At 39.2% G+C, this 15,473-nt stretch overlaps 1 protein-coding gene across 6 annotated transcripts in view; it reads left to right on the forward strand.

Annotated features, from left to right (window-relative positions):
* Positions 1-15,473, forward strand: part of SLC15A5 (solute carrier family 15 member 5) — a 32,121-nt gene that overhangs the window by 9,468 nt on the left and 7,180 nt on the right. For 3 of the 6 annotated variants that reach the window (XM_069003558.1, XM_069003560.1, XM_069003559.1), the window contains 4 exons: positions 722-942; positions 3,442-3,628; positions 7,741-7,929; positions 12,158-12,289. In XM_069003558.1, the coding sequence (XP_068859659.1) occupies positions 722-942; positions 3,442-3,628; positions 7,741-7,929; positions 12,158-12,289 (729 nt within the window). The remainder of the gene's footprint in view (positions 1-721; positions 943-3,441; positions 3,629-7,740; positions 7,930-12,157; positions 12,290-15,473) is intronic. The other 3 variants (XM_069003561.1, XM_069003562.1, XM_069003563.1) reach the window with 3 other exon arrangements.

The following is a 15,473-nucleotide window of genomic DNA, read 5'->3' on the forward strand; positions in this document are numbered from 1 at the left end:
TATTTATAGATACCCAACTTAGTGTAGTGCTTCAGCACTCAAAAAAGCAGAGAAGTGCCATAACCCTTATTTGCATGGATGGTAATTTGCCAAAGATAAACAAACCTTCATTCCCAAGCCTGATGCTAAGAGTTTGGTGCTCATCCTACTTCTATTTCTAACCAAGTCAGCAATTCCTGAACCTAGTGAAGAAGTTTTAAAATGCCAAGTAGTAGAGTGGAAACTCCTCTTCTGTCCTGCATACTACTTGGAAGACCTGAGATGATAATTCTGGCTTTGAAATTCATCCATGAAAATTCTCTTAATTCATCAATTTTTTTTTTTTTAAAACTCCTTTTCCTTCTCACTTTGCTGCTGCCCTTCCCTTTCCACTGGACTTCAACATGCATTCAATAAATTGAAAGAAAAAACAAAGGAAATTAATACTTTACCTGCTCAACCAGAGAAACACATTGTGCTGTGTTAAATAACTGGTAATAAAAGGCACTCTGGTGGCTGTTGGAAAAGATTGCTTTTGTAGCAATTAGGTTGTGAACCAATTGGGTTCAAAAAAACCTGTTTTTAAACAAATCCAGGCTGTTATTACCTTTCCCCTCCCTAAAAACACAGAAAGATGAGTATAACAGCTTATATTTTCCCTCCCAAAGTGTTTTGTCTTGGCTTGTATATTTTGGCAGCAGGCAAAAACATACCAATGTCTAATTTCTCTGATTGTTTGCAGACAGTTCCCTGCTGACGACTTTTGGGGTCATTTGTAGTGCCCTGAAAGCGTGCTGTGTGCGGTATCGCTACTTTAGCACAGGCCTGACCAGCTGGCTGGACCATGCCAAGGAAAACCACGGTGGTCAGTACAGTGAGACTCAGGTGGAAGGCACAAAGTCACTTGCCAGACTCTTCCCATTGTTTACTTTCCAGATTCTGTACAGAACATGCATTATGCAGGTGGGTACACAGCTTTTAAACAAAGATCTCACAACAGACGGTGACACGTTGTTTAATACCGTGTCTCTAGGTTTGCTTTTCTCTAACTGTGCCTTTGCCAGCTGAGCAACCTGGCAGAGTAGTTTTAATTGCCTAAGAATATACCGTGCTATAGCCTCTGATCTCCTCAAATAATGAAAATTGACTTGGTCAAGACTCATTAAGAAGCTTGTGTGAGTGCTTGTTACTCCTTTCTTGGAACCTGGCTGAACCATCTTGTGTGTGAGAGTCCTGTGCTCCTCATACTGCTGTGTCAGTGATCAACACTGAGCCTTAGGCTTAGCATCCCCGAAAAATGTAATTTTCCAACTTCCTAAGTGTTCAATCACTTTTGGGGAGAGGTAGAAAAATCTTTATTTGCTGTTTTGATTGCATGTTTCTCCTACTGTTTTGACAGGATTGTGTGGCTGTTGTACCTACAGTGGAAGTGGGTGGGTTTCTGTTTGGGGAAAGCAGCAGTCCTTTCACAGCCCCTCTGTCAGGCTGTGTGGTTCTTTTCACTTGTGTGTGTGTGTGATATAAATGTAAATGTGTCAAGAAGCTCCTTAAGCTGACATGATTCCTTCAGATTCCTTTCTGCCTGGATGATCCTGGCTAAGCAGGAGTTGGAGGTAGCTTACCCTTTGGCAACTGGAATAACAAGTTTATGAGCTGGCTTGGAAATGCATTTTTAGTCATTGGTGTTAAAATGCTGCTTAAGGAAATTCTTACAAATACATGGCATATACTGCTTCACTGACACTTCCTGTTGCCATCATTCTATGTTCCCATCCAGCTGCCTTGTTCTTTTTCCTCTTCCCTCCTCAATTCCTCCCCTTCCCTCAAAAGCACAAAAAAATCCCAAGCAAACAAAAAAAACCCCATTCCAAACCAACAAACACACATGCATGACCAAGGTTATGCATTAGTGACCAGATGAAAATTAAACAGTTATTATCATTTATCAAGTTTATTATGAAGTATTTATCTAGAAAATATAGATGTCTTTCCAGTGCTGAAAGAAATTAATCCTTTGGCAGAATTTCCAATAAGTTTGAGGCCCTTTCTCAAACTAAGAGATAGAGCAGTACCTCTTTTGTAAAGATTAATAGTATTTTCTTCACATTATTAAGATTAAAGCTTTCATTGCCAGTGATTTGTGTTGATGATACTTTAATTCCTATTAAGAAGTCAATTCTTATTTGCAATAGCCTTTGGAAAAAAGGAATCAACCAAATTTGACTCTGTTTTAACATACATAGCTTGGTTGCTATTTATTCTCCCTTTTACAATTTATATTTCCTTTTGGAGGTGGAATGTAGGTGAAAAATATTTTTAAGAGCTAGCATTTGAATAGTTCTTGAGCTCTGAACAGACTCCTGGTGGGTAGGGCTGACTATAACATTGGTGAGAAACCCTACATGAGCTCAGTTAATAATGATACATTAATTTCAGACAGCTATAAAGCAGCAATATCCTGCCTGGGGTTGAAATTACTGGTCATAGTGAAGAATGTGCAGGGTGCTGCAGGAATCCAGAACTCAGTAAAAACAGAGTAAAGAATCCAGTTCTACACTGAGTTCTGTCATGACTGTACTCTGTGAATTGCTCAAGTTGGAGTTTCCCAGCCTGTAAAACAGAGTGGATTATGGTTCCCTGCTGCACATGAAATTAATTAATCAACCTTCCTCAAAAAAAAAACAGCAAAACAAACAAAAAAACCCACTGAAAAATCTGTAAATCTGTTGGTAGAAGCCACCAGGATTTTGATTTTACACTTTTTAATAAACTCAACAGCTCTTCTGTGTAGCCTCACACAAGCAGGAGGAATTATTTGCTTTTGTAGTGAAAGAGTCTTATAAATCTACTTAATTTTGTACCCTGTTGACTGCCATAGGGAGGCTCCTCATCTGCTTCTTTTTGTTTTTGGTTTTCCATTCCTCCAAGTAAAAGGAAGTCCTCTATAGGTGCTCTGGCTGTGAGTTGCATGAAGCTGGTTCTAAGGCTGTACCCAAATCTTCATTCCCTGTAGCTTGGAAAGTGCTCTTAAGAATGAGTCCTACCTCAAGCACCCAATCCTAAGTCCAAAATCACTCTATGCCTTGCCATTATGAAATAAAATCACTCTGCATTTTGCTATTTTCTGATGCTTTTCTGTTAAACACTGGGTGAAGTGACTGAAGTATGGGGTGGAACCATTTAGTATGTTGGCTGATGGCTCTAATTAGAGGGGATCAAATAAACTTATAGACTGTTGCTTAATTTGTAAAATGTAGGAGAAAATGTTATAAAAGGGAAATGTTATGTTCTGGCAGAGAACAATATTGTCACTCTCTGAAAGGCTTTATCCATGAATGATCATTCCTTTTTTGCCAGCAGGTATTTGGTTTAATGTGACTCCTTCAGAAGGAAAAACTTGGAGAGGTTTCCAAATATAGTGAAAATCTTATCCATGGATTGTGGTTTTATCCTTCAATACAGATTCCTTCAGGATATTATCTCCAAACCATGAATTCCAACTTGCACTTCAGTGGATTTGTCTTGCCAGTTGCAGCAATGAATGTGATAAGCATCGTGCCACTACTGATTCTTGTTCCTATTTTGGAATGCATTAACTCATGGCTCTTTAGCCCCAAGGACAATGGACATTCTCCAACAATTTACATTGGTATGTATAAAATACATGTGTTTATACAGTTTTAATATGTCTTCTGTTTTTGAAAGAAATTTCAGTGTGATGGATGATCCTAGACAATTATATCTGATTATAAATGTTAAGATGGACTTGTTTTGGGATGATGCTCAGAAGTAAATATGTATCAAAGGAATTACTGAAAAAAAATCAGTCCTGAAAACACTTACTAGATAGTAAGGAAAAATGTAAAGGTTTTGTGTAGGACAGATTCCTCTGACCAATAAAAATTGAGGCACTAGGGATCATCCAAAGGAATTGGTATTGGGGAGAAGCAGTATTAACTATTTATGCCTGAGAATTATTTTGACTTGGTTATCTTCAATATATGTCTTTATCCATCACCTTTTGGAAAGTTAATTTACAATCAAAGACTTTTTTAGAAATTAAAAATTCCTTCAATTAGTTGCTCTCTGATACTGGAGACATGTGTTGCTCAAAATGATGAGTCTGGATTCAGATAACTCAGTTATGAATAAAGGCTTTGTTTTGCTGTGATTTTTATGCTATAAGTGCACTGTTGTTAGGACTGCAGCTCATAAGAGGGAAACTGTATTACCATTAGTACAGTTTCTTCCAGGCTCTGAAGTTGTGTCATAAACGAAATAAAAGTATCTAGGCTAATTCTGTATGTGCAATGGGTGTTTTTAGAATGGAGGAGCAAAAGAAAACATGCAGAAAACTGTGCAAAACAAATGGGTGTGTATCACTGGCTGCTGTTCCCATTGAACAGGCTGAATATTTCACAGGTGGAAGGTTACTTGGAGAGGTTACAGCCTTCCTCCCCAGCACTAGAGTTTTCATTAGAATATCGAACATGAGATAATTGCTCAAGTGATTAGTATTCTCATTATTAAAATCCTCATTGTACACTCAGTCACAGCAAAAAGGGACCTCCAAAGGTGAAGTGTTACCTCTTTCTCACAGGAGTGGTAAAAGGAAGTCTTCCCTGTTGTAGACTGACACTCATTTCAGAGAAATTCATAGCCTAGAAGCAATGATAACTTTCAGAAGAGTTGGGCTGCCTTCTCCTGACACTGATGTGGTTTCTTTTATTTATTTGTTTTTTCATTACCCCCAAACCTCTTATGTTCTAGGATCTGGAGGGATCCTCTGCAACACTCTTCAGATATCAGCTACATGTAGTACCAGCAGAAAAGCATCTTCCATTCCATATTCACTTAAAACTATTCCCTTTCATAGATACTCTCATTAAACTTCCTACATTTTTTATCTTCCAGTCTGCATTGCAAACCTCGGATGAAAATATTTATAAACCGCTATTTTCTCAGTGTGCTGCTATTAATTCAGTGCCCCATGGCAGGCAGCACAGTGAGTACTGACACACACAGAGGTATTAATCTGACTAAATTAGCCTAATTAAGAGTGTTATTAAGTTTTATACAAACCAGAAGCATATAACACAGCAGGTTGCAATTAGCCTAGTTTTTAAAATAACATCTCCATTAAAACACAAAAAGCACATTCAGATAATCATTTTCCTTTAAACCATGGAAATTTCAAGTTAGTATTAATGTTCTATCCTGTTATGTTGAACAGCAGTAGAATATATGCAGTGGTTTATTCTTAATAGGTTCATTTATCAAAATAGCCTCCTGTTAGGGGTGATAAACTACCTGAGGCATAAAAATACCTGTGAGTACAGGCAATGGCTTTAGATATCCAAGTATATGACTGCACCTGCAAGTATGGTAGACCTCTAAGTGCCAATATTTTTGCCAACAGTTAATTAGGTTCTCAATTATTTTCAGCAACAAAATTGGAAGTATAAATAGGCAGTTGGTGTTAAGCCAGCCTATAACTATATTTTAATTCAACTCTTGTAAGAAGAAGAAATTTTAAATAGTTTTCTGGAAATTTTCAGTATGTTAAGAGTAACAGTTTTCAAGGATGAACCACGTAGACAATGTTGAACTGAAATACCTGATTGCTCTGTATTAAGTGTCTACATAAAAACTGTAATCTGTTACTCTCCCTATAGCTGTTGGTTTAATCATAAATTAGATATGACATAAAAACATTAAAATCTTAACATGAATTTAGATTGTGTCCCAAATATGATGAGTATCTGGACTACTTTATGAAAAATGTGAGTATTTGATAGACTTAAAGCTTCTCCAGTTTCCCAGTTGTATATTTGTGGCGTTTTTGTTTGTTGAGGGTTTGGTTTGGAGGGTTTTTTAATGTGTTTTTTGCTGTGTGATTTGGTCAGTAATGTAGAAGATTCAGTAGAGAACTGAAATCGTGTGTCTGCTGAATAGTTGTTCATCAGCTACAGGCAAGAGGCTCTAGATGAAACACCTAAGGCACAGAAGTTCTTTCTGTAATATTCTTCATGCCTGCTTATACTGGGATGTTGTCTTAGTCTTGGATTTACTCCATCCATGATTGATATGGAGAACAGCTCTCAGTACAGGACACAGAAGCAAGCCCTCAGTCTGATTTGAGGTGATTTGGAGGCTGATTACCATTTCTCCCTGAACACATTCTACTTTGAACAGGAAAGCTTTTGACTTCCATTACTCAGGATGTGAGATCAGGACTTAGGTCCAATACAACCTTAGTCTCTAGATAACATAAACAACCCTGTTGCACAGTCACCTCTAAATGTTAGCAAAACAGCCTGTTGTCCTATAAAACCAAAGCCTCAGACAGTTATTCCAACACACTTGTTTTAAAGAGGACTGAAGGGAGAAGAGTAAAGGCAAAAACCAAAGCTCCAAGGGTCTTGATTTCTTCCTTTGCCACATAAAATCTTGGGGGGGGGGGGGGGGAAGTAGAAATTTTTGGGCACTCATAGGTTATTTTTTCTGAAATGTCTTGGCTTTTAGTAAGGAAAATGCTTCAAGTATAGCACTGTCAGGAATACTGAACTGCTGGAGGTTCCTTTAGTACCAACATAATTTTTCACTAGGAGAACTCTTGCTTTTGATGACTACAAGAAGCTCCTTGAGGGCTTTATACCTGGTTTTGATAAGGTGCATTGGCTAGAAAATGCTGTTGAATTCCCTCCTGTCATCAATTTTCAAGCAATAATTCATTGATATTCTCATTAAGCACTAGAGGAGCCTAAACAGCTTCCAAGGCTCAGGTTAGGCAGTGGGGATAGGATATTTAAAGCTGTGAACACAGAGGAAAACTGAGCTAGAGGAAGGGTGGGAGAGCTTGGTGCTGAGAGAAGAAACACAGAGGTCTGCAAAAACATAACAAGGCTAAGGCCACTTAGCTGCATGAGGTTTTACATCTCTTCTGTCCTGACAGTTAAAAAGACAAAGTGTGTGTATGTTATAAATACGAAACAAAAGCTTTTGACTGTTGGTGTTTAATCTAGTAAGTGCAACAATTACCAGTCATGAAGGCTTTGTGAGAAAAACATAGTCCAAGCATTTGAGCCAAAACTGTCGAAAGCAACCAAATTCTCCTCACATTGTGGTTTAGAAATGCTGACAAATAAGAAATTTAGTCAAAATCAATGGGAGCTCAAACTGTGAGAAATATAGATAATTCATGTTCAGAGACTTACTTGGAAACGTTTCTTGCTTTGTTTTTCTCTTTTGAGAGGATACAACCATTTCATACTGTCAACACCAAGAAATATAAAATAATATATTTTAATGGTATCCTCTATGTGATGAGTGAAGTGTGGGGTAGTTTTAATACGTCTGAGTTTTGGAAGAATTCCCTGCTGCCTGATAGTGTTGTTCCTACCCATTCTCTTGTAGTATCTGGAAGGACGTTTGCCTTTTCTGTCTTTTCTCCTTCCTTTTCTCCCTCAATCTTCGAGAATAGAAGTAAAAAGTTCTTCTTTCTGACTTTGGTCTTCAGAAAAGTTTTTCCTCTCTTTTATTCTGCACTCTAAAATTGTCTCTGTGCTGAGCTGGTGTTCTTTTCCCATATATATATATATATGGCAAGCACTCTTTATTCATGTTTAGATGTTCAGAAAAAATGGTTTGGGGTGGGGCTAGGAAGCTTCTTTTGCATTTCTTAGGACTTTTCTTTACTCTAAACACATGATGGTACCGTAACCACAGCCTTGGTGAATGCTCTCTGTGCTATTTACCCAGTTGTAGGTCACTTATCTGCTGCACTTTCCGTGATGGTTGCTGGCTTCTCTGAAATGCACCGAAAGCTCTTCCCTCAGGTGGAGCAGACGCTCTCCGAGGAGGTTCTCCTGGTCTCCTCCATGCCTTGCTTCCACTTAGCTCCTCAGTACATCCTGCTTGGAGTGGCTGAAGCCTTGGTGACTCCCTCCTGTAAGTAAAATCAAATTGGCTAAAGCAAGAGTGTCCCAATTCTCAGAGAACTATATCAGCTTCCTAAAAATAATTACCGGCATCTGATATTTTATCCCTGGCTCTTTTCCATGGGCTTAATGAGCAGATCTGTGCTTTACCTGTTTCAGAGAAGCATAATTTGTCTTGCTGGCTGTAGCTCAGGATGAGCAGTGATGTTCCAGATTAACTGGAAGGCAGCACAGTCCAGTCAGGGCCCTGGGGGGCACAATCCCCCGTTTGGTCTTGGAGCTGAACCAGCTTCAGGCAGGGGCTGGACTGGATGAGCTCCTGAGGTCCCTTCTGACCTGAGCTCCCCTGTGATGATTTTATTGAGATAGAACAAAAACATGAGAGCTGAGCTGGGGTTATGCTCTGTGACCACCTTAAAGGCCACAGTCAGAGCAAGGTGAAGCAATTTAACACCTTTCATCTGTGGGCCCAGCTAATAGAACTGTTACGTGTTTTTCACTGGCACAGAGCATATGTGGGCAGGTAACAGTGACAGGTTAACCTAGAGAATGGTGTAGGCAGCTGCCAGATTTTTGTTATTGCTCCAATCAGGGGTCATGAGAACATGCCTCCACAGATCATCATGTCCTAGCTTGTGACATGGAGCCAGAGATAAACACCTCTGTTTTTCAGAGCACAGGCAGAGCTCAGCTTGTGCCTGCCATCCATGCACTATGTATATCCACATATACTCTTGATTGTGAGTGTGAACATTTTCTGCTTTCCATAATTTACTTGTCTGTGTCTACACTGACATTTTTGAGGCTTATTTTCTTCTGAGGAGCATGCAGAGTGCTTACCAGTGTTTTTACCTTGCAGAGCTTTAAAAAAAAAAGTTAGTATTATAAAAATAATCTAAGCAACATTCACTAAGAGACACAGGTAAAGTAATTGATGGGCTGATCTCTGCAGGCATTTAATTCTATGGGTTGAGTCTCTTGTTCTAGTACAATCCCAGAAATGTTCAGGTTTTTATTTAAGAGTAGGAAATAACTTCAGTGTCTCAGCTTCATTCTTATACTCTGAGACTACTGAGAGCTGTGGGTCACAGTCTGTCACTAAAAAGGTAATTTTCCCTAGTTTTAAATACTTAGCACTTTCATAATGCCTCTTCATCTGATAGCTCTCAAGTACTTAACTGAGACAGGTTTCTAGGCAGGTAATTTGGTTTCTAGGTTACAGGCTAAGTGTAACTGAAAACTGTGACCTTCTCTGTTTAGCTTAACAAAAAAGAGGTTAGGAGGTGACTTGCTTACAGTCTTCTCATGCAAAAGCATGAGAAGAATATTGCTGGTAGAATAAGGCTTTTTAATCTAGCACACTGGGACACAACTGGAGTCCAATGATTGGAAGATTACATTAGCCTTTAGAAAAGAGATAAAACTCCATCTTGGTGGTATTCATCTCTTTTTTTTTTTTTTTTTTTAAAAAAGATCTTTTTAAAGGATTGTGGTTAGAATTTGTTAGGAAGAGAAGCTGTCCTTCCCCATTTAAGTAGAGATTAAGCATCGTGCTTAGAGCTGCAGTGAGAGGTGTGACTTAAAAACCCAGCTAAATGGGACTAAGTCTGAACGTGAGACTTGCATATAAAAGCTGAAGGGAGGTGCCTGAAATAGCATATTGCTTAGCTGATGGGGAAGAAGGCTTCTGTTCCCTTGCCCACAAATTGTTGTCTGGCCCTGTTTGTCATGGAGTGTCTCGGCTGGGCAGGCAGGGCAAGCAGGCTCTCTGCCTTCTGTGACCTCCAGCTGCTGCTGGACAAAGAGCCTGGGTTTCCCCCAGGTCTTGCCCTGTATCAGGCAGCCCGGGGCAGGTGGCTGAGGTCCACTGAATCATCTCCAGCAGCACCAAGCCTCTGCATTCAGGCTGCTGATCTGAGCTCTAGCTTTCCACGTCAATTTGAACAGAATTGCTGTTCAGGAGCTGTTCAGTGGATCTCCGTGGATGTTAATGACAGCCTAGACACTTACAGAGTTGTTTCACCTTTCCTGATGTTTTACTGCCTTTCTTATGCAGAAGGTCAAATTCAATTATCATAATAATTTACTGGACCTGAAAGTACATGATCCAAGCTGAACAGGGAAATGTTCACTCTTAAGCAGAGGGAAGAAAGAAGATTCCTCATTTCTGAAGGGCTTGGTTAGATAAGTTAGATTTGGCACATTGAACTCTCTGTCTTCATTAAGACCTCTCTTATTGGGATTGTTCAGCCTGGAAAAGACAAGGCTTCAAGGTGACCTAATTGTGTCATTTCAGTACTTGACAAGAGCCTACAAGAAAGACGGAGAGAGATTATTTACAAGGGCATGTAGTGACAGGACAAAGGGGAATGGCTTCAAACTGAGAGTAGGTTTAGATTAGTTATCAGGAGGAAATTCTTTACTTTGAGAGTGGCAGGCACAGGTTACCCAGAGAAGCTGTGGCTGTCCCATCCCTGGCAGTGTTCAAGGCCAGGTTGGGCTCTGAGTAACCTTGTTTTGTGGGAGGTGTCCTTGCCCACAGCAGTGGGATTGGAACTGGGTGATCTTTAAAGTCCCTTCCAACCCAAGCTATTCTATTATTTGCTCCCTGATACTTAGAACTGTGTTTATACAATATGTTTCATTATCTTATTGATAGGTGATTTGAACAATGACCTGCTTCAAGTGGCATGAGCATCTCTTAGAAGTATATCTGCCTTCAATATTCCTCTACCACTAAGGAAGTCTTAAAAATAAAAAAACACAATTGTATTGCTCTCCTCCACAGTGCTACAAAGTTCTCATGAGCCTTTGACAGGCTGAATTTGTAGCCCTAGCTTGGTTTAAACCAGGAAACTACAGCTCTGTTAGTTAGAGGATATATTGGGGATGGCTTCAGCCACCGATGAGATGCAGTAGCTTCCAGGGGGAAATGCAGCAGCTGTTTAATAGTTCCCAGCAGCACCGTGGGGAAAGGGAGGATTGGAGTAGGCTATTGAAACAGCAGGGGCAATTTAGGTAAGTAGGATGCAATTACCCAAGCTGAATTTGACCAAGATGCATGTTTTGCACCCCTGCTTTTAGAAAGGAGGAACAACCAGAAACTTTAAAGTCTTTTAATGGCTCAGATTAGCTGTGCAGTGCTTCAGACTGTTGCTACAGGTAGTGTCCCAGGCTCACCTGCTTTCTCTTGACCTCAGGGTTCTGGTTCTTATTGTGAATGAGGAAGAAAACACTCTGTGATATTTTTTCCTTTCATGTGTTTTCAAAGCTCTCATTTGGACATCCAAATTAAAAATGGTGAAAGGTGGTGATTGCAAAGTTTCATTTGTATTCAGAGGTGCTTCAGGCAACTCAGTGTCCAAATAGGATCCTCTGCTGGCAAGTTTTTCAAGCTGGAGGGCATTCTAATTCAACTAATAAAGCAGGTGGGGAGACTCTGGTTTTGGGAGAAAAAGTGTGGATGAGAACTCAAGGAGTGAAATTAGGAAACAAAAGTTTTTGATGATCAGTGAAAATTGCACAAAAAGAACAGCTACCATAAAGTCTTGCTGTTACAGCCAGATTACAGCTGGTGGGATAATTTATAGTCATCCATGCTACAACAGCATGCTACAGCTTCCCCTCACCACCAAAGCTGTTGCTGCTTCTGCTTTAGCCTTCTGGCAAGAAAGTGAAGAATGATGTCTTAAAAATGAGCCAGTGAGCCTGGGGGTTGCACTCTGGGGATGAGAGGCATTATCCAAGCCTTAAGGTAAAGCAAGCTAACTGTCCAAATTAAGGCAGAGCTCTAGATTTTGGAGGTATTTGCTTCCAAACAGTGGCTGTGCTGCACTGGCTCTGGGATAGAAGGTCCTGCTGTTCTGCAGTTAAATATCACATCCATTTTCTTCATGCTTACTGACCGTGGTGGTGTTTCTCTGCTCTTGCTTATGCCTGAGGCTTTAAAAGGTGCAAGCAAGGTCTGGGGGAAAGATCTTGGTGTACTTGGGGAATGTGGATAGTTGGATGGGGGTGGTTTATTACAGACATTCATTTAAGCAGGTTATAGGGTGCATACTAACACATCTGATTGCTCTTCTGCAGCAAGTACTTTCTCTGTATAAAATATGGAAATTCACTAATAGAGATGCTTTGAATTTTTTTGTTATCGATGTTCCACCAACATTTAGCTCTTTTTTTTTTTCTTTTTTTTTTTTTCTTTTTTAATTTGTAACTGTGTCTGCTTCCTTTCTAAGGTTCCTTACTTTCATTCTGGCTTGTGCCTGAAAGAATGAGAGGGATTTCCATGCATTTTTTAGCTCTCTTTAATGGAGCTGGCTGCTTTATGGGAGCTTTCTTTGTTCAGACAGCCCACACAGGCACTCAAGGTAAGAGTATGCTCATGATGGGTGTTCCTGAGCAGTTTTCTAATATTATTGATTTGGAGAATCAGGCAGCAGAATTAAAAGGGATGCCAAAGTTTTATTGATTTGCTCTCACAATTAAGATGGAATTAAGATAGGAAATAGCCTTCCAGCTGTATTCATCCAATTTTAATGAGTCATCTTAGTTTTGATAGTCGGAGTAATTAGAGGATGGCATCTTGCAGGAAGTCCTCCTGTCCAATCTCTCTACTTCCGTTCTGGAAGACTGAAAATAAATTGGCTAGGAAGCACCTTTTTATGTTCATGAAGTACATTCATGATACTCACACTTACATGGCAGCCTCTGGCCTCCAGAGCAAGATTGGTGCTTTAAAGAATGGAGAATATTCTCCATTCTGTCTGTCCCACTGGGCCGTAGGGAAAACGAGGTTGGGTTGAGGGTTTCAAACTTGTCTGGGGAACTCATTCTCCTGGATGCTTCAGTTCTCTCCTGCCTTCTTTACACCTCTGCCTTTGCCCAGCTGTTGGAAGATCCAGATTCTGTGGCAATACAGTCCCACTGAGGGCTTGCCCTTTTGCAGATGCATGCTGCAATTCCTGGAAAACTTCCTGTTTCCAAAGGAGTTATTTCAGATTCACCTCAGCCTTCTGTTGAGGTGTATTTAGTGTAAGCCCTGAACTGGAGTTTTTCCTGGGTTATTGACTTTCAAGAAAAGCCAGGAATTTCTTAAAGTCATTTTTCCTTTGCTGATGAATCTTTGTTCAATACAGAACAGACTAGTTTCACAAGTAAATTTAACAAGTAAAGCACTTGAGTTCTTGAACTGAGGGACAAGGGTCTCCCTTTGTTCATAAATTTGAAATAGTCCCACGTGCTGAAGGAATATTTCCTAATGTGCCATCGATAAGCTCTGGTGGAACTGTTACAGAGAACTGTTCTTTAAAGACCACAGCTGCTGGCCCTAATGTATGACACCATTGCAACTGCCAGGGCTGCAGGATTTTGTGACTGTTTAGGGTTAAGTTTTGGGTTCTTCTCTTTCCTGTGTAAAGAATCATGTAATTTAAAAACAAGCGAAAGTGGGTGTTTTGAAAGTGTGACAAGAAATTTTTATTCCTACTTGCAAGATCTGAACAAACAAATGATGCTTTGACATGCAGTACTGTTTTTCAGTTAAAAATTCAATTAAAATTTTATCACGAGGTACAAAAACATCACCTGGAGATGGGTAAAAAACAGGAATGTTTACACAAATGAATTGGGCAAAGAACTATTAAGCACCAAGGCATTCAGTGTGGAGAAGTGATCTCCTCAAATATCCCCCAGTGGAAAAGGCTGTTTTTCTCTACTGTGAGTTCAGTGTAATATGGGTTCAATGAAACAAACAGTTTAAGACAGACTGTGTTGCTGACTTTTCTTTCCTCCCAAAATATGAAAACTATTAATTTTTATGAGATTGCAATGTTTAGTAAAACTGACATATTTTACTGCAATTTGACTTTGGAAATAATTAAATTATAAAATAATTAATTATAAAATAATTAAGCATAATGTCAGCACCAAAATATTTTGTCTATGTTGTGTCACTATTATGTAATTAATTTCTTTACAGAGTATTTCTATACAAAGTGATAGAGGAAACCAATTTTTGCATTTGGTTTGCAATTCAGTAGATTTTTGTCTGGTTTTATATCAAGGTGATTAATTATTTTTCTGTGAGTCTGTATGAAATCATTTAATTGATTCAAAAAAGCAAACGTTCTTTTCTTGCCAGAAATACTGTTTTAACAGAGATTACAAATTCTTCTCCTGGCTGAGACCAAGAAGGCTGAACTCTCTAAATTCTCCACAGGCTGCAGTTGCCACGTTCTAACCCCTTTTGCTCAAGATTTTTGAGCAAACTGAAAAATTTCCTGGCTAAAATATTCTTCACTCTTTAGAAAGTTGGGTGGTAAACTTCTCAACTTTGTTTCTTCCCCCCCCAAAGCTATAACTTATGTCTTTGTTTAATGTTGTCAGACCTGCTGTTCCTGTAGGTGGAATTAACTGCACCATTATCCTGAGCAAAAGTCACTGTGAAATTTCCAAGGGAATCAGTGAAAGTCTGTATTCAGATTCAGGTGTTGTAACGGGAATGACTACTGCTAAGGAGGAAAAGTCCTCTGCAAAACTTGAAAAGCTTTAGGGAGAGTAAAGTGAAAAATGCTCAGTGATTGCTCTGTTGCTCTAGTTAGAGGAATGTTAGAGATTACTTGCCCTGTTAATACATAAACAACATATTACTGGGCTCTCACTTTTTATTTTTAAAAATAATTGGGATCTCGCTGGATGTCTCTTTCTCAGTGTTCCTTGCTTGAATAAGATTAATTATTCCAAGTTACCACAATTCATTCAATTCACAGCTTGCAAATGATGGTGATATTCCTGTAAGTTCATTTGTGTTATAATGTTCCTCTACTCATGCCAGGCTCTTGTCCTGCTGACTCCTAAATCAAAGTAGATTTGGGATCAAACTTTTGTAGGTGGGCATACACTATAGCAAAATGAAAAGCTCATTTTAGGCTCAGTTTTGGTTTTCTCCTAGTTTGGTAAGAAACATCATATACACTATTTTTTTGTTCCATCTGTATTTTTTCCAATTGTGCTTCTTACAGTGGACTTTGGTGCTCATGGCAATTAGCAAAGTAATATTTTTTTTTTTAATTTATTAACACCTAGTGGTTGCCTAATGATCCCTCTAAAGATGACAGTGCTGTAGGGAACAAATTTGTGACCTCTCTTAGGTCAAATTACAGTCCAATGACACAAATTAAGCTTTGGTCACATTTGGTATTTTTTTCAGATCTGTTTAAAGAGTCTGTAAATATTTGGTATCTGGACAATTTATGGAACTGGAAGTAAAGCAAACCAGCCAGAACCTTTTTTTTTTTCTTCCTAAAAATAAGCTCAGCTAATTTGCTAATTTATCTATATTGGGAGAACAAGTTCTTTCTCTTCAGCTGAAAGAGAGGATAGTGTTCACGAAATGGTTCTGTAAGCTTTAACAAGGCTTGGTAAGTGACTCTTGATACAAGCTATGAATGCTTTTGTCTTGTCCCATGGTTCTTGTATCACTAAAACCTGAGCCAAGACTATTTCTGGTTCTCCCATCTCTAAGGAATTGAGACCATGTTTTCTATGTTCCTG

Source organism: Aphelocoma coerulescens, chromosome 1A (genome assembly GCF_041296385.1).
Source record: "Aphelocoma coerulescens isolate FSJ_1873_10779 chromosome 1A, UR_Acoe_1.0, whole genome shotgun sequence".
Taxonomy (NCBI): Eukaryota; Metazoa; Chordata; class Aves; order Passeriformes; family Corvidae; genus Aphelocoma; species Aphelocoma coerulescens.